This window comes from Abramis brama (assembly GCF_963993115.1).
Source record: "Abramis brama genome assembly, chromosome: 15".
Taxonomy (NCBI): domain Eukaryota; kingdom Metazoa; phylum Chordata; class Actinopteri; order Cypriniformes; family Leuciscidae; genus Abramis; species Abramis brama.
In genome coordinates this window covers 31,758,244-31,778,118 of record NC_139977.1, presented here as the reverse complement: position 1 = coordinate 31,778,118, position 19,875 = coordinate 31,758,244, and the positions used below count along the sequence as shown (strand labels likewise).

At 36.6% G+C, this 19,875-nt stretch overlaps 1 protein-coding gene across 6 annotated transcripts; it reads right to left on the bottom strand.

Annotated features, from left to right (window-relative positions):
* Positions 1-3,156: 3,156 nt before the first annotated feature.
* LOC311097221 (uncharacterized protein) lies at positions 3,157-18,733 on the bottom strand. Of its 6 annotated transcripts, XM_084136768.1 has the most exons (6): positions 15,377-15,496; positions 12,094-12,207; positions 11,866-11,994; positions 7,922-8,858; positions 4,562-4,681; positions 3,157-4,186 (listed from the first exon to the last, which is right to left on the bottom strand). In XM_084136768.1, the coding sequence occupies exons 2-5, from the start codon at positions 12,149-12,151 to the stop codon at positions 4,609-4,611; spliced, it is 1,197 nt and encodes a 398-aa protein (XP_083992894.1). In that variant the 5' UTR covers positions 12,152-12,207; positions 15,377-15,496; the 3' UTR covers positions 3,157-4,186; positions 4,562-4,608. The 6 variants fall into 6 exon arrangements, with proteins under 6 accessions (XP_083992894.1, XP_083992896.1, XP_083992897.1 ...); XM_084136770.1 differs by lacking the exons at positions 3,157-4,186; positions 4,562-4,681; positions 12,094-12,207; positions 15,377-15,496 and adding exons at positions 17,551-17,670; positions 18,177-18,733 and having other exon boundaries at positions 5,354-8,858; XM_084136771.1 differs by lacking the exons at positions 3,157-4,186; positions 4,562-4,681; positions 12,094-12,207; positions 15,377-15,496 and adding exons at positions 17,551-17,670; positions 18,054-18,162 and having other exon boundaries at positions 5,354-8,858.
* Between the last annotated feature and the right edge of the window lie 1,142 nt (positions 18,734-19,875).

Below are 19,875 nucleotides of genomic sequence, written 5' to 3'. Positions count from 1 at the left end.
CCCCTAGGGCCGGGTTTCGGGTCAATTTTCACGTCATAGTTCACATGCGGGCCGGGCCTCGGGCCTTTTTTGAGTTATCCTTCTTTTTATATTTTTAGACATTAATAAAAAAAAAGTTGACGTCGACGATAGAAAAACAAACATAGAAAGACATTTAATAACCTCATAACTTTCATAATCTTATAATTACATTGACATATGATTGACATGACAGTCGCACGCACGCACACACACACACACACAGAAGGTTTCCCGTCAGCGGAACCAACGATTCACCTCATGTGCAAATAATGGAGAATATTAAGAGAAAAATCGCAAGTGATAGAAGAGAGGACTGGGTTAAAATCTTCCACTGTGGATGCTATTCTTTTTCTCCACGATGCTCTGTAAGAGACTGTTCTAACTTTTCGTTTGATTTGACTTTATTTTCGTTTAACTGTTGGAAACTACTGATGTTTTTCGTTTTTCGTTCGATTGGACTTTATTTTCGTTTAACTGTTGGAAACTACTGGAAAAAAGAATGGCCATGTTCTGTGGTGCATTTTTGAGGTAAGATAACCTGCAAGTTTGTTTTTGATTTATTTAATTTAATTTGTTTAGATTGACTATTGCTCATTTCGTTTGCGAGCGCTGTTGCGAGCAGCCTGAGCCTGCCTCAGTATTTCAAAAAAAATTACTCACTGTGGTTTAATAAATAAACATTAAACTAACTGTCTGTGTGATATGCTTGAAGTGTTTTATATCTATGGATTTTATTGTAGCTAAGTAAAGTATTAGCGTTGATTTGAGAGGCTAAATTGATCAAACATGTTTTACTCGCTGTTGGCTCGGCTTGCTTGGCCGTCTTTTTTTTTTTTAAATGCTTCAAACATTTGTCTAAATTAGCTTAATAAAGAAATGAAATGAAAAGAAAAGAAACATAACTAACAAAACAGACATATTTTAATGGCAGTCTGCCGCTGTAAAAAAAAAGGGCTGGGGTCGGACTCGGGCTGATAATTCTGATGAGCTGTCGGACACGGGTCGGGCTAGGGCCTGAGCGTCTCGGGCTCGGGCCTAGATTTGAGGCCCGTGCAGGGCTCTACCCCTGACCCCACCCCTAAACCTACCCGTAACTGGGGTTTAGACAAATCGTAAAAAAAAATAATAAAAAAAATCCAAAAATCTTAGAAATGTGGGAACATAGGGCTGACCCCGTGGGAATGTGGTCATTAAGTTTGGTGAAGTATAACTGGTAATTTAACAGATGCTAAACCTTTTTAGCACACTAGCCTAGCCGTAAGCCTTGTTTACACTACAGCACCGTTTAAACTGTAGTGACTCTCTGCTCTCTAGTGATGGGAACACTCATCTTAGCTACATACAAAACATTTGCGATTGGTTTGTAAACGCTATTATCACACACACACACACACACACACATACTTCACAAGTAAAGTTGAGGAGGTTTTGTGAACGGATTGGCTTCATGTTCATGATTCTCTTTCCATGAGCTCATGCCATTCTCAACGATGAAAAAGGACAATTAGAGAATGAGGCACGGGAAAAAAATAAATAGAGATAAAATAACAGGTATTATAACAGGTGTGAGGATGTGGTCATTGAAGTTTGGTGAAGTATAACTGGTCATTTAACAGATGGTTAACTTTTTAGCAAACTAGCCTAGCCGTAAGCCTTGTTTACACTTTCTCCTGATACAGCACCGTTTAAACTGTAGTGACTCTCCGCTCTCTAGTGATGGGAACACTCATCCTAGCTACATACAAAACATTTGCGATTGGTTTGTAAACGGTATTATTACCATAGACTGTAAAAAATTATTATTACACATGTTCGGGCTGTTCTCGCTGCATTTACACCGTTCTGACCGGCAGGTGTCGCCAGCGTTCGGCGCTTCGAGCGATCCGTTTCTCCAATCATCACCACTTTTCTCCAGACTACTGGAGTCTGGACACAACAATTATAAATAAGTGTGAATTGTATCAACATAAAAACGAACTCACTTCAGACTCCAGCTGAAGATTTCACCAAGATCTCAAGTAGCCGTGTGAACACTATCAGAGAATAGGGCTCTGACACTATTCGTCTTCATCTATTGAGGGATTAATGGCGGGTTGTGATTAAACACTCTGCCATCTGCTGTGCTGGAGTGAGAAGAGAATTAATTTTGTATTTAAATTGTATAATATCCAAGGTACATATTTCTAGTAATTGTGCAGTTGATTCTCATTTTGTATTTTCAGAAAGTTTTGGAATATTTTTCCTCTCCCCAAATACCGAAACCCATTGATAAATAATTTAATAAGAAGGCTTAGGCTATATTGACCTATTAAGATTTAATTAACATCTATCTTGTAAATACATTTTTTTGCTATTTTATTTTAAAAAAAAAGTTTTCACTGGTAAATCAATAACAATTGCAATTTTAACAATATTTCAAGTGTAAATTATGAGATTTGCTGTATTTTGAAACCAAGAGATAAAGTTTGTCATACTGATTTCAAAGTTAAGGAGTCATAAGTTTAAATATACATTGAACCAAACATTATAATAACATCTTAGTTCAGTGGTTCTCAATTCCAGTCCTCGTGACCCACTGCTCTGCACATTTTGTATGTCTCCCTTATTTAACACACCTGAACCAGATCATCAGCTCATTAGGAGAGACTCCATGAACTGAACTGAGTGTGTCAGATAAGAGAGACATACAAAATGTGCAGAGCAGTGGATCACGAGGACTGGAATTGAGAACCACTGTCTTAGTTGATAATTCAATATACTTACTTTTGGACAAAACATCCCATGTTTCGGTCGTGGCACATTTACGGTAGTGACAGTGATGTTTTGGTAGCGGCCACATTACACTACAGAATTTTAACTCACATAACTAAAACACTACTGAAACATACTAAAATACTAATGATTTGCATAACTGTACTCAAATTTTGTTTATATTTTCCACAAATAAAGGATTATGTGTTTCCTTTTGTCACTACCAAAACAACGTGACATGTTTCCAAAGAAGACAAATTCTTTCCAAATATGAATTCTGTTTAAGGACTTTTATTTTCATTTGACTTTTACCATATTGTTGATCAAAGTCCATGTCGTTAAAATTTATTTTAGTGTTAGTTCATAATTTAACCACTAGATGACAGCTGTAAAACAGGTATTTTATTCACAGACACTGTTCAGTGTTCTGATCTCAGTGGTGTGGATATTTATGTCAATTGTTTTTGAAAGAAAGTAAATTGGAAAAACATCCAGTCAAAAAAAAATATTTTAAAATATTGATTTATCACTGCAGGGTTAAATAACCATGAATACAATGTTGAAACCCTTTGAACTGAAATAAATTTAAGTCACTCAATAAGAACAAGGTTATAACAAATTATAAACAATATGTAAGTTGCTGGCTATACGATAATCTGCAAGAAATTACACCGTTTTATTTATCCGAATATCAGACTATTTTAAGTGATGGATCTGAATGTGAACTTTGCTCATTTACACAACTTTAGACAACACTTTTTCTCATGAGTCCATAGACTAGATGATCGGCTGAAACTCTTCCCACATGAAGAGCACTGGTGCGGTTTCTCTCCGGTGTGAACTCTCTCATGATCTTTCAAGGATGATAAATGAGAGAAACTCTTTTCACAGTGTGAGCACTTGTACGGTTTCTCTCCAGTATGAACTCTCTGATGAGATCTTAAGTCACTGAATCTAATGAAGGTCTTCCCACAGTCAAAGCACAGATAAGGTCTCACACCAGTATGAATAATCTCATGCTGTTTTAAAATTTCGAGCAGTAAAAAACTCTTTCCACACACAGAACACACATGAGGCTTTTCATCTGTATGAATGTTCATGTGTCTTTTCAGGTTTGCTTCCACAATAAATGTCTTGTCACACTGATCACAGCCGAATGATCTTTTTCCTGAGTGAATCAGCAGATGAGTTTTGAGACTAGTGGCCCATGTGAAGCTCTTTCCACACTGACGGCATGTGAAGGGTTTCTCTCCGGTGTGGATTCTCATGTGTTTCTTCAAGCTTGATTTAGCTGTGAAGCTCATTCCACACTGAGAGCAGGTGCAAGAACATTTCTCTCCTCCTCTTTGAGTGTTTTGTTGAGGTTTCTGAAACTGATGGTGTTTCTCCTCCACTTCACTTTGTTCCATCCGACCTAAAACAAACATTTTAATTTAGACAATTCAAGATTTAAATAAAAGTAATGCCCAGTTTAATAACAAAAAGCAACCATGGCTCAGGTATTTAATTTTTGGTTATCAGGTGCTAAAAGTACTTCTGCAATTATAATATGTCATCAAGTCTTGCCAACTATGTGACCGCAAATGCATTTTCCCCAACTCATCTTGAAATAACAAACTAAAAGATATGAAAAAACAAGAAATGCATCAATACAACTTCTGTGTGACTATAAATGCATTTTCATATCTGTTCCTACTTCCTAGTTAAAAGTTATTTTACAGCTCCTATAATTTTGTAAATGAGGGTTAATAGTCTTAATGTTAATAAAGTATCAAGAATGGACACCAACCTATTTGTTCCTCTGTATCTTCATCTTTTATTCTGCAGGGTTCTTCCTTAATCTCCATCTTTACAATAGTATGTCAGTAGTTTCTCCTGGAGTAATTCCTCCTGCTTGCTTCTTCTACTCCTGTGGGAAGATGGGAATATTCCCAGCATTTAAACTCTCATGAACGGCTGTGGGAGCTTCACTGACTGAAGGAGTGAATTGTGGTCGTTGTTGCTCATTTAGCAGATGATCATCACACTTACAATTGCTCTCAATTATCATGTTTTCAGTGATTTCATCAAACAGTCATTTAGAAACAATTCCCTGATTACTGAATTTACACAAATGACCCAATTCAAGAGTTTGCATTCACTTGAATCTTCATATTGTGTCGTTACCTGGAGGATCAACAACTGTTTTTATGTTTTATGATAGTTATTCATGAGGCGCTTGTTTGTCCTGAGCAGTTAAACTGTCCACTATTCTTCAGAAAAATACTAAATAAAAAACATTCATTAGAAAATAATGATCCCTCTTTTTTTTATTAAGTTTTTGACATTTTGCAGATTCTGCAAAGGAAATGTAAACTTATGACCACAACTGTAGCTGATTTTTGTGTTGATCTTACATGAGATATGGTTTATTACAGATTTAACCACAATATGGCAGCTGTAAAACAAATTTTATTGTAATGAAATGAAAAACACTTTATTATCCCCAAAAGGAAATTTGCCAGGAACCCAATGTTTACACTGACAATATGTTGATCCATAAACTATATATATATATATATATATATATATATATATATATATATATATATATATATATATACACATGCATAACTCCTTATTAAAAACACAAGTCCCTATACCTAGCCTTGCATTAATTAAATAACATTTGTTGTTTCACGTTTTAATTAAGGTGGGTATAAAATATTTTTAGAGCGTTTGTACCTACATCTGTACAGTCTTCCAGAGGGCAACAATTCATAATAGGTGTGATGGGTAACCTAAAATGTTATGTTCTTCCTTGTTCATATAATGACTTTTCCTTTTCCCTATGGTCTTCATTGTTATTTTACCAGGTGTGCAAGCTAAGACTTTGCTTGAACCGGAAGATTACCCAACCATACCGTAATGCCATTTCTAATTATGCTCTCCATAACTGCCTGATAAAATAAAACATTATTGTGTGGTCTTCGCTGAAAATACATGCGTCAAATTGTATCCACATGAGTCCTTAGTATGTGAATACCAATGTACTTGTAGGAACACAACAGGAGGTTCAGTCGCATGTTGAATTTAATAGAATTTAGAATTCCTTTTGAAACCCATGAACATACGCCAACAATTTTTATTAAGTTCAAACAAACACTATATTGCCAAAAGTATTGGGACACCCCACCAAATCATTGAATTTGGGTGTTCCAATCACCTCTATGACCTCCAATCAAGCACCTAGGCATGCAGACACTTCTACAAACATTTGTGAAAGTATGGGTCGCTCTCAGGAGCTCAATGAATTCAAGCGTGGTACCGTGAGGTTGCCACCTGTGCCATTCGTGAAATTTCCTCACTACTAAATATTCCACAGTCAACTGTTAGTGGTATTATAACAAAGTGGAAGCAATTGACCATTCGCAAAGACCCGCCCCCTTTAGTTACTGTTGCTATGTCCGACGAGCCACGCCACTCTAACGCCACAACATGTTCTCACGCAGCGAAAAATACATCGTGGAGCAGAGAGGACACTGACAACGCGCTGACAGACAGGACAGACCAGGTTACTTTTGACATGAAACAAAGTCTCACCTTTCAAATTTGGTCATTTTTTAAAGAAATTTAAACAATAAATACCGTTTTGTGGCTCTTTAATATGTCTGACAGATCGCTGTAGAGCCTCTTAAAGCTGCTCGTGAACCGATCATCTCTTCCTTCTAGTTAATTTATAGCATCAAATAAACATGATTGAACAGAAGAAGGAATGTTGTTCAAAGGGGTCATCGGATGCCCATTTTCCACAAGTTGGTATGATTCTTTAGGGTCTTCATGTAAACACACTTTGGTTAAAATTCCTCAATTGTTGTGTAAAACAACACGCTTTTTACCTCCTCAAAAACGGCTCTGTTCACAGTGACCCGTTTCGGTGCATGTCTTTTTAAATGATAATGAGCAACTGCTCACCCCACCCCTCTCTTCCATGGGGCGTGTCGACACAAGACAAGTAAAGTGCTGTCTTGGCGGACAGTATACAAATGGCTGAGGGCGGAAATATGCTAATACAGGACAGTCTGTCCGCGGTCGTGGGCGGAGCAATTTGACATCATATTGCTCAGAAAATCCAAATGGCTTGATTATTGAGTGTTTAGGCTTTTTGAGGTTTTAATAAAAAAAGGAGTGAAAGGATTGTTTTTATTGTATGGTGGTTGTGTCCGCACACTGCAAAGACACATTTATATGCAAACACCATATAAAAATGAATTTTGCATCCGATGACCCCCTTAACCACGGAAAGACGTCAGTACACACAGTTTTTCAAGTCCAAATCCTCCAATGTTAATCTACTAACTCTCCTGACTGCTTAGTCAGACAAAAATGGCGGATTCGGCGGATTATGATTGGTCAGATCGCCTGTCAATCAAACTCCCTGCGAAGGGTCAATTGGGAACAACAGCAACTCAGCCACGAAGTGGTAGGCCACGTAAAATCACAGTGCTCAGTGCATGCGGAGGCGCACAGTGCGCAGATATCACCAACTTTCTGCAGAGTCAATAGCTACAGACCTCCAAACTTCACATGGCCTTCAGATTAGCTCAAGAACAGTGTGTAGAGAGCTTCATGGTACGGGTTTCTATGGCCGAGCAGCTGCATCCGCCACTGGACTCTAGGGAAGTGGAGATGTGTTCTCTGGATTGATGAATCTGGGTTTTGTGGTTGCCAGGAGAATGGTTCTTGCCTGACTGCTTTGTGCCAAGTTTGGTGGAGGGGGGATTATGGTGTGGGGTTGTTTTTTAGGGGTTGGGCTTGGTCCCTTAGTTCCAGTGAAAGGAACTCTTAATGCTTCAGCATACCAAGACATTTTGGACAATTTCATGATCCCAACTTTGTGGGAACAGTTTGGGGATGTTCCTGTTCCAACATGTCTTCACACCAGTGCACAAAGCAAGGTCCATAAAGACATGGATGAGCGAGTTTGGTGTTGAGGAACTTGACTGGCCTGCACAGAGCCCTGACCTCAACCTGATACAACACATAGCGACCCCTACAGGGAAACTACAATGTCATATGCAAGTTATATGAAGTAATGTTTAACAGTGTAGAAGTCTAGGGGGTTACATGAATATCAAATTATTTACTTGTGAATGTGAACTTTGCTCACTTAGATAACTTTGGACAATGCTTTTTCTCATGAGTCCGTTGATGAGATAAAGTGGTGAAACTCTTCCCACATGAAGCGCACTTGTACGGTCTCTCTCCAGTATGAATTCTCTCATGATCTTTCAATGTTCCTGACATAGAGAAACTCTGTCCACAGTGTGAGCACTTGTACGGTTTCTCTCCGGTATGAATTCTCTCATGATCTCTCAAGGTTCCTGACCGAGTGAAACTCTGTCCACAGTGTGAGCACTTGTACGGTTTCTCTCCAGTATGAATTTTTTCATGATCTTTCAAGGTTCCTGACCGAGTGAAACTCTTTCCACAGTGTGAGCACTTGTGCGGCTTCTCTCCAGTATGAATTCTCTCATGAGCTTTCATGTCACCTGACTGAGCGAAACTCTGTCCACAGTGTGAGCACTTGTACGGTTTTTCTCCAGTATGAATCCTCTGGTGTGTTTTTAAGTCATTGGATCTAGTAAACTTCTTCCCACAGTCCAAGCACACATAAGGTCTCACACCAGAATGAATAATCTCATGCTGTTTCAAAAATTCGAGCAGTGAAAAACTCTTTCCACAAACAGAACACACATGAGGCTCCAAATCTGCATGAATTTTCATGTGTCTTTTCAGGTGCTCAGACAAAATAAATGTCTTGTCACACTGATCACAGCCGAATGATCTTTTTCCTGAGTGAATCAGCAGGTGAGTTTTGAGATTACATGCCCATGGGAAGCTCTTTCCACACTGATGGCATGTGAAGGGTTTCTCTCCGGTGTGGATTCTCATGTGCATCTTCAAGCCTGGTTTAGTTTTGAAGCTCTTTCCACACTGAGAGCAGGTGAAAGAACATTTTTTTCCTCTTTGAAGTTTCTTCCTCTTCTTCAGTTTCTGAAACTGATGGTGTTTCACCTCCACTTCTTCACTGTGTTCCATCAGACCTATAACGAACATATTACATTAGACAAATTCGAGATTGAAAAAGTAATCCCTAGTTTAACCCTCTGGGGTCTAAGGTGTTTTGGGGGTCCTTGAGATGTTTTGACATGCCCTGACATTTGTGCTTTATTCAGTTGCTTATATATTAATGGCAAAGGTGTCATTACACTATATTTAGAGAATTTTTGAGAGAATAATGTTTATGCACGGTTATAAAAAAAAAAAAAAAAATAAAGATCCGAAATAAGGCCACAAAGTTTTTGCTTCAAAATGATCTGAAAATCATCCTGCCTAATCATTCACATAAAACAATACATTGATTTAAATTTTGTAAGACACTTTTTGTTTGGAAACACAATATGCGTGGGGGCGTGAATGATCATGAATAATGCTGTGATTCACACCTGAGAAGACAATGACTTGTATAATGAGCCTTTCATTCAGGTGTGTCACTGAGAGGGTACCACAAGAAAGAATATATATTGTCTACAGAATTAGTTCAAAGTTGGAGTTGGAATCATCTTGAAAAAAAAAAATCTTTTTCCACAATTTTATGCATGCAAATTGTATAATATCCAAGGTAAACATTTCTAGTAACTGTGCAGTTAATTCTCATACTGTATTTTCAGAAAGTTTTGGAATATGTATCCTCTCCCCAAATTGGTCACTAATAAAACACAATAAAAATAATTTAATGAGAAGGCTTATATTAACTGATTTAGATTTTGTTTTGTTTAGATTCACCTTGTTAATATATTTTTTGCTATTTTATTAAAAAGGTTACAATTACAACAACAATTACAATTTTAATAATATTTCAAGTGTAATCTTTCTTTGTAAAAAGTATACATTTTGTCATATGTATTTCAAAGTTAAGGATTCATTAGTTTGATAATTCAATATATCTACTTTATTTTTGACAAACATCCCATACTATATATTTATCATATGAGCAGAAATTGGCGAACAAAAGCTTATTTGATGTGGCAGTAGTCTTTTTTACAGTAAAAACGTTATAATCTTTCCAAAACTAATCAACGAAATCTTGTATAAACATTCATATTTCATCTGTAACATATCATTTTTATGATATATTAGCTTATAAATGTTAATTTGCAGTTTAATACGTTGCTTATACAAATTTTATTTCAACATATTTCAGTCGATTTTTACTCATCTCAGTATAGCAATATAGTTTGGTAAAAGCTAAACTAATAGATGTGTTTATGTAAAAATAACATGTTTACTAATGCAAGTGCGAGAGTGAATGAATGGCACAGATGCGCGCTGTTGTTTACTACATCTGTGCAGTTCATTCATTCACACACAGACACGCGATTCATATTTAAAAAGTCTTTTTTTGCGGCTTACAGACACTATTCCATATCGCGATTAGAACAAAGCACTTAAGAATAAAGAACTTACTATTCACAGTCCTCAGCTGGATCCGTTGCTCCTCGAAGTGAAACTAAACCAGCACTTCTGTGGTAAATTTCCCAGGATTATTATTACGATAGTATTATTCCTCACAGCGTAGCAAGATGACGTAAAGTACATTAAAGGAGAAGTTCACTTTCAAAAAAACTTTTGCTGATAATTTACTCACCCCCATGTCATCCAAGATGTCCATGTCTTTCTTTCTTCAGTCGCAAAGAAATTAAGGTTTTTGATGAAAACATTCCAGGATTTCCCCCCATGTAATGGATTCTATTGGGACCCAAACGGTAGAAGGTCCAAATGACAGTTTAAGTGCAGCTTCAAAGGGCTTTAAACGATACCAGACGATGAATAAGGGTCTTATCTAGCGAAACGATCGGTCATTTCCAAAATAAATAAAAAAGTTTAAGTTTTATAAGCACAAATGTTCGCCTTGCTCTGTTCTGTGATGCGCGTTCGTGACGTCACGTAATACGCAATTACGTTGAAAAGGTCACGCTTGAAAAATTTCTGTCCTGAAGAAAATGTTCTTTTTGGCTTTTTAATATTAAAACACCCAGGATACGCACACGAAATGGGCATTTTAAACGATAAACTGACACAAATACATTTGAAAATGTGTATATGGTCCTCCTTCCGCACATTTGTAAACACGTCAAGCGTGACCTTTTCAACGTAATTGCGTATTACGTGACGTCTTCAACGCGCATCACAGAACAGAGCAAGGCGAGCGTTTGTGCTTATAAAACTTAAACTTTTTTATTTATTTTGGAAATGACCGATCGTTTCGCTAGATAAGACCCTTATTCATCGTCTGGTATCGTTTAAAGCCCTTTGAAGCTGCACTTAAACTGTCATTTGGACCTTCTACCGTTTGGGTCCCAATAGAATCCATTACATGGGGGGAAATCCTGGAATGTTTTCATCAAAAACCTTAATTTCTTTGCGACTGAAGAAAGAAAGACATGGACATCTTGGATGACATGGGGGTGAGTAAATTATCAGCAAAAGTTTTTTTGAAAGTGAACTTCTCCTTTAATCTGATTAAACTTGATGCGTTTTATCGAGTTGATGTGGGCATTGACAGGTTTGCATGGATTGCCTCAGATCATTTGCGTTTGAATAACACGCGCTCTCCGTAGGCGTGTTCACATTAGCAGATAATGAGCTGAAATGAGAACGACTGACATCTCTCTCTTTTCATACAGATTACATAAACAGAGAATGTTTGTTTTTTTTATATAAATTACTTCATTTAAAAGAAGAGAATTCAAGCTTTATAAAGACATGTGACTGAGTATTCGCTGAGTTACAGTTCATTTTCGGACGCGTTTCAGAATGGACTTCACTGACAGAGAGAAGGCAGAACTCGCATTATGTTTATTGTTCTTTATTTGGCAAAAAACAACATTTTATTTTTATTGTAAGTATACACAAAAAAGACACTTAACAGGATTGAATGATGTACAATCAACAGAGTATTCTGAGTCTCTTTTGCACTGATAAGAAAAAAAAGCGACAGCCGACACCAGAGGGTTAATTATTAATGAAGTATATAGAATGGACACCAACCTATTTGTTCCTCTGTATCTTCACATTTTATGCTGCAGGGTTCTTCCTTAAACTCCATCTTTTGAGTGTTTTGTTGAGGTTTCTGAAACTGATGGAGTTTCTCCACCACTTCACGTTGTTCCATCAGACCTAAAACGAGCATATTACATTAGACAATTCAAGATTGAAATAAAAGTAATCCGTAGTTTAATAGCAGTTATTAATGAAGTATCAAGAATGGACACCAACCTATTTGTTCCTCTATATCTTCATCTTTTATTCTGCAGGGTTCTTCCTTAAACTCCATCTTTACAATAGTATGTCAGTAGTTTCTCCTGGAGTAATTCCTCCTGCTTGCTTCTCCTGTGGGAAGATGGGAATATTCCCCAGTATTTTAACATGTCAACAGCTGTGTGTTCATTTAACAGATGCTTAACATTTTTGCATATTAGACTAGCCATAAGCTTTGTTTACACTTTCGCCTGATACAGCTGACAGAAAACATACAGTTAAACTATAGTGTAGTGTGTCAGTCCTGGGATTCCTTTTGTGTCCTTCGTATAGATCATGATCTTACTGCCTTAAAATGTTGAACAATATAAATTTTAAAGCTGTCTTAGAGGCCATTCACGTCAAATCTTTTGTGCGCTCAAACAGCCACGTCGCAGCACGCTCGTTTTTTCTACACCGTGGAGAGATGAAAAAATCAGAATCAGAATACCTGCAGTAACTGCAGTATTTTAATCAGAGGTCATCGCAGGTCATGTGACAAGAACTGAGCTTAGCCCTTTCCGTAACACTGAAAGCTCAGCCAAGATGGACGAACAGATGATCATAGGCCTGTGTATCCCAATTTCATGATTAATACAACACTTACAATACATGATTTTTTGGGTTGTATCTGTAATGATTCTCTCTAATGTATATATTTTCTTCAATTATTACATTTATTTTAACAATCATAATAAAGATTTTTTTGTATGTCCTTCAATTTATTGTCCACACTGTTATTTTTGATTACTTTCCCTTTAAATGAAAGTTGGAAAAATGTCATTAAATTACATATCATAAAGCAGTTATCACTTCTTTGGAGGAAAAACAAATTGGGTTATTTTAATTGTCTATTTTTTCACATGTTAAATGTGGTCAACTTTAGTATGTCCACCATGATAAAGGAAAAAATGAAAAAAGTTAGTAGAACCAAAACTGTACAGTAGAACCAAAACTGTAACCATTTCTAATTATTATTGTTGTTCTGGTTGTGAGTGAGTGTGTGTGTGTGTGTGTGTGTGTGTGTGTGGGTGTGTTTGAAGAAATGTTAATGTTTTTTATTTGTATGTATCTGTTTTATAATATACTTAGAAATGCCCAACCAGGGACAGGCTTTGTATTGTAACTATGTTTGACTGTATGGTCCCTGTTAAATAAATAAAATAAAATAAAATAAAGAAAGGTCCTATTTTAAAAATTACAGTTTTAACCCTTTCCCGCATTGAGGTCACTACAGTGGACAGCTATTCAAAAAGCATTTTCTTGCATGGGTTTTGATTGCATAGTTGTACATCAACCTCTACAGTGGACCCTAGTGCATCATCCTATGCATTGCCACCAAATGGAAAAACATTGCATGTCAATTTTATTTTCCTTCAAATCAAGATGGCCGATGGCCAGTCAGAAATGGCAAGTTGCTCTGGAATATCCATCCATTCCTTCTATCCTATGTATGTTACTTGTAATGCATTACTTTACTCGTAGTCGTAACATCAAAAAGTAATCTGATTGAAACGGATTACTTTACTTGAAACAACAAAAGTCATTCCGATTACATAATGCATTACTTATAATAATAATTTTGTTCAGTTAGAGAACAGACACAACAATTAAAAACTGAACGCGTCTGCTCAATTCAGCGTGAGCTGAACGAGAGTCACAGCACTGATCTGCAGAAGGAGTCAGATTTCACCTCACTTCGCCTCACTCTTGACTGACAAGATTTGGTTTCAAAGTGAAATGAAAGAGTCCCTATTTAAGCGAGTTTGGCATTGTACTGCTTTGTTGTTGTGTATTTCATTAAGAATAATAATGAATGTTAAGATTATTGTGTGCACATCCCACCATCTGGCAGGTGCTGGACAAAAAGGACTACTGAATAGAAAAGATTGAAATGTCCGCAACACTGCTTACTCCCATATTTTAATAAAAAAAAGGCAACGTTTCAACCCTACTGGGTCTTCTTCAGGCAAATGGTAAAACACATTTGATACAGAGATATATAGGCCTTACAATCAACTGACCCACCCTGTGATAATGAAGCCACCAAGGAATTGCCGCTCCTGAATTGGCGCTAATTTGAAAGCGAAAGTAAAATGATCAATGTCTGTGCAGCAGTGAGCATTTTACTTTCGCTTTCAAATTAACTCAAGTGTATCATGTTACTTGTAATGCATTACTTTACTCCTTACATCAAAAAGTAATCTGATTGAGTTATGCATGTTACTTGTAATGCGTTTCCCCAAACACTGCTCATCTGAAAATCTATTTGAAAAATATGTGTAAAAAATTAAATCATGCCCTAAGAGCAATAAAAACACATAGAAAAAAATCCTGATTGAGGTTGTCATATTTTAAATTCATGCATGAAAGGGTTAAAGCAACTCATGCAACTCTTTATTTGATAAACCTTCTACAGCATGTTAGCTTATTTTTGCTAAGATATGGTGCAGTGGCTGATTTTAGGTTTGTAAAAAAAAAAAATGGCATCACAATAAGTGTATTTTGATTGCCAAAACATTTGGTAACTAAACATAATTTTATTAAGTTAAGTGAAAACATGTTGCAAAGTTCACATGGTACAATGACTGGTAGGCTACTGTTTTTATTATTGCTTGTCACGACTTCAATTCTTGATTCAATATCGATTAATTTGGATAAATATTAAGGTACAGTAGATACATGTTAATTTTTCTCAAGAAAAATATGTAACTTATAATAATGTGTAATAGAGTGCACATATTTAGGTAACTACTCCTCTCTATAGCTAATTTTACGTGCTATGGTCATCAAATGGCTTTCCTGAGGTAACGTTATGTGACATTGTTCTCGTTTTATTGACCTCTTTCCGAGGATGAAAAACACGGATTAATCAATATTATGTATGAGGCACATACATTTCGGTAAGTTGTACTGTATCCTTACCTACTGTTGATTCGTGTTTATTTTCTATTAACTAGTAGTAAAGGGTAAGAGATAATAATAATCGGATAATCGGTGCTGCTTGAACTGAGGCATTACAGCGAAACCAAACCGGTATTTATTGTTTTAATTTAGTAATAAAATTGACAGAATTGGAGAGCTGAGAATTGTTTCACGGCCCAGCCGGCGTTTTCCACGCACTTTTAGACGCGACATGTTGTGAACAGCCAGAAAAGCTCCGTTTCTCCCATCATCACCATCTCTCTCCAAACTACTGCACGACTGTGCATAGGGAAATTATAAATGAGTATGAATTGTTACAACATAAAAACTAACTCACGTTAGACTCCAGCTGAAAATTTCACCAAGATGTTTTACTTGTGGGTTGTTGTGGGTGAGGGAACACTATTCGCCTTCATAATACTGTTAGATTCTTCTTCTTCTTGTACGATTTAATGGCGGTTGACAAGCCAACTTATGGTGCATTACCGCCATCAACTGGACTGGAGTGTGAAGCATCTCATAACAAAAACATAATAAGGGGATTTAATTTAATTTAAATAACACATTTAATTTGCTGCTCCTCTGTTACCGCTATGGTCCAGGTGCACACGAGACCCATAGCACTTTTAAATTTAACTCAACTTACTCATAGTCATCGCCCCGCTACAATAAACTCACATCGCATACATACACATTCATTTACATTAAAATAGTAGACGGTACATGATGTCAGACATCAGTATTAAACTAAGCTCTCTTTCAGGACGCTTAAAATGTCAAATACACACAAGGTTATGTCAAAAACATGCAAAGTTCTCATAAACAGTCAGTTATGTCTGTGTAAACAGCAGGGAAAGAAATCACATGAGTATATTAGATCTGTGTAGTAAAGTGAAAGCCGAGTAATATCATACAGGACCTACTGCAATATCTGCTGTTAATATGAATTAAACAACAAAAGAAAAACAGAAAATCACTCACTGCTTTTGATTGGAATTTTTTTAAAATATCTTTAATAAGAATACAATTCTTACTTGAATCCTGCTGTTACATGCTCTGGCAAGGAGAAAAACATAGTAGACTGTGTTCAGCTCACTGAGGGAAGGGTCTATGGTAAATAGACCCTATAATAATGCAGTGTGACTAGCAAAAGCTAGAATCTGCAAATGGCTTGTTCTGAAACACTGCTTATGATTTATGGGGATTAAAAAAAGGAGTGGTGGATTTTTGTTATAGGGTGGTTGTGTACACACTGCTGACACACATTTATGTTCAAACACCATGTAAAAGTGAATTTTGCATAACAGGTCCCCTTTAAATGAAGTAATTCTGTTGAAATTCCACCTTTTGCCAAATCTGAATATCAAATAATTTTCTTTAAAGTGATGGATCTGAATGTGAACTTCACTCACTTACACAACTTTGGGCAATGCTTTTTCATATGAGTTCGTTGACCAGATAATTGGCTGAAACTCTTCCCACATAAAGAGCACTGGTGCGGTTTCTCTCCAGTGTGAATCCTCTCATGATCTTTCAAGGATGATAAATGAGCGAAACTCTGTCCACAGTGTGAGCACTTGTACGGTTTCTCTCCAGTATGAATTCTCTGGTGTGATTTTAAGTCACCGGATCTAGTGAAGTTTTTCCCACAGTCCAAGCACACATGAGGTCTCACACCAGTATGAATACTCTGGTGAATTTTTAAATATTGGAGTTGTGAAAAACTCTTTCCACAATCAGAACACAGGTGAGGCTCCACATCTGCATGAATTTTCATGTGTCTTTTCAGTTCTGCTTTCAAAATAAATTTCTTTTCACACTGATCACAGCAGAATGATTTTTTTCCTGAGTGAAACAGCAGATGAGTTTTGAGACTACTTTCCCATGAGAAGCTCTTTCCACACTGATGGCATGTGAAGGGTTTCTCTCCGGTGTGGATTCTCATGTGCATCTTCAAGCTTGATTTAGTTGTGAAGCTCTTTCCACACTGATGGCATGTGAAGGGTTTCTCTCCAGTGTGGATTCTCATGTGTTTCTTTAAGCTTGATTTAGTTTCGAAGCTCTTTCCACACTGAGAGCAGATGAAAGAACATTTCTCTTTTTTTCTTTGAGTGTTTTGTTGAGGTTTCTGAAACTGATGGAGTTTCTCCTCCACTTCACTTTGTTCTATCAGACCTAAAACGAACATATTACATTTCAAGATTAAAATAAAAGTAAGTTTTTAGGTGCATTTTCCCTAACTCATCTTAAAATTACACAAACTATAAGACATTATATGAGCTGTAAAATAACATCAACTAGGAACAGGTATGAAAATACAAGATGAGTTTGGGAAAATGTATCTACAATACAACATTGTGCCAGTAAATCCATTTTCCCAAACTCATCTTGTATTTTCATACCTGTTCCTAGTTAATGTTATTTTACAGCTTATATAATTGTGTAAATGAGGGTTTATAGTCTTAATGTTCTTCAGCGGTTATCAATAAAGAAACAAGAATGGACACTGACCTATTTGTTCCTCTGTATCTTCATCTTTTATTCTGCAGGATTCTTCCTCAAAATCCATCTTTACAATAATATGTCAGTAGTTCCTCCTGGAGTAATTCCTCCTGCTTGCTTCTTCTACTCCTGTGGGAAGACATGCATGTTTAACAGTATTTTAATAGGTCAATAGCTGTGTGATGCTTAGGCTTACCTTTTTAGCATATTAGCCTAGCCGTAAGCCTTGTTTACACTTTCGCCTGATACAGCACCGTTTAAACAGTAGTGACTCTCCGCTCTCTAGTGATGCGAACACAAATCCTAGCTACATATGCTTCATATTTAAGATATTAAATGATTTGTAGATTATATAGATAACGGTTTCATGAAAACATTTGCTATTGGTTTGTAAACGGTATTATTACACATGTTCGGGCTGTTCTTGATGCATTTACACCGTTCTGACCGGCAGGTGTCGCCAGCGTTCGGCGCTTCCAAAGAGTGAATCGTTCAAAAAAGAGTAAACTCACTTCGAGTTTATTCGGTGTACAAAAGCTTCGTTTCTCCCATCATCACAACTTCTCTCCAGGCCGCAGCGCACAACAGTTTATTATAAATGAGTATGAATTGTTACAACATAAAAACTAACTCACTTTATAGACTCCAGCTGAAGATTTCACCAAGATGTTTTACTTGTGGTCAAAGAGTCAATATAAGTTCTTTGTTGTGGCTGAGGGAACACCATTCGTCTTCCTCTATTGTGGGATTAATGGCGGGTTGTGAACTAACCACCCAGTCTGCCATCTACTGTGCTGGAGTGAGAAGAGAATTCAGTCTATATAAGGCTGAGTTCCTTACATTCTAACATTATTATAGCGCAAATCAGCAACAATTCTCTCCTCATTTCCCCCATTTACATTCAGTTGTTTTACTGAGCGTTTCTCACACCTTCATCACTCTGTGATCTTCATCACCCCTCGGAAAGGTTGCACACCCTCCACCATCCCTCATCATGAACATGTAGTCTGGATTGAACTGCAGCTTCACTGCATTGAGTTTAAAATCAATTACAGTTGTTATTGTATGTACATTTGTACTAAGATTTTGACTTTTTACAATAAAACTGAGCAAAACACATTTATTGTAGGCTATTTAAAAATATATATATATTGGAAAGATATGTTTAAAATATATGAGTCACACAGACTGTCAACATACTCTCAACAGGTAAATTTTCTTAAAATGTCTATAAATTATAACTTTAAAAATTGTAACTGGTTTCCTACCAATCATGTCTTTTTCTCTTTTTAGTTTAACAGAACATGTAAGTGTGAGCAGCTCTGTTCAGTTAATAGTCCAGTCATTTTATGAAAAAAGGTTGAACAAATTGCAACAGAAGCAAACTCAACTGATTTTATATCCTCAATATGTCCTGAGTAAGGAAAAAATAGCCCAGAAGAATCCCATTAGGGGAAAGTTTTGAAAAAGACCCAAATATTGCCTATTCATACGCCTATTCATTCTTTTTCTTACGTGAATAGAGTAAAAATTTTAACCTTTAGATATCACCATGAAAATTACTGAGTTGATTACTTACATCAAGACAAACAAAAAAATGTATTACAAGTTTTTTTAAATTGTTTGTTAACATGGACAAACGGTACATAATCTAATTACGTATGTGCTAATTTGCTCAAATACCACAACAGGTCTAAACATTGGGTCTAGCCAGGTGAAAATGTCTTGTTGAATCTTGTTGACACATAACAGTAAAATACTTGATGTTAAGGTCTGAATGGAACCCATTACGGCTACCCATGAACATTAATACATCGGACATATACATTTATACATCATCCCTCAGACTCGTCCCCCAGAAACAGTCCCATGGACCCAGCGCCAAACCCAATCTCTTAAAAATGAATAAAGGCTGGTTTCTAAAGTACTTCTTCCTGCCTCTATGTATTAATGCTCATCATGGGTAGCCGTAATGGGTTCCATTCATACCTTAACATCAAGTATTTTACTGTTATGTGTCAACAAGATTCAACAAGACATTTTCGCCTGGCTAGACCCAATGTTTAGACCTGTTGTGGTATTTATGCAAATTAGCACATATGTAATTAGATTATGTACCGTTTGTCCATGTTAACAAACAATTAAAAAAAACTTGTAATACATTTTTTGTTTGTCTTGATGTAAGTGTCATGATCCTGTTTCTCTTATCTTTATCTGTCTCCATCTGCTGGCCTTTTTCGGTCATTACTTCCCCGCTCTTTCTCTTTGATGCATTATCTCCCTTTCATCTATCTCAGCTGTTTCTCATTCTCTCATCACACACCTGTTTCCCAT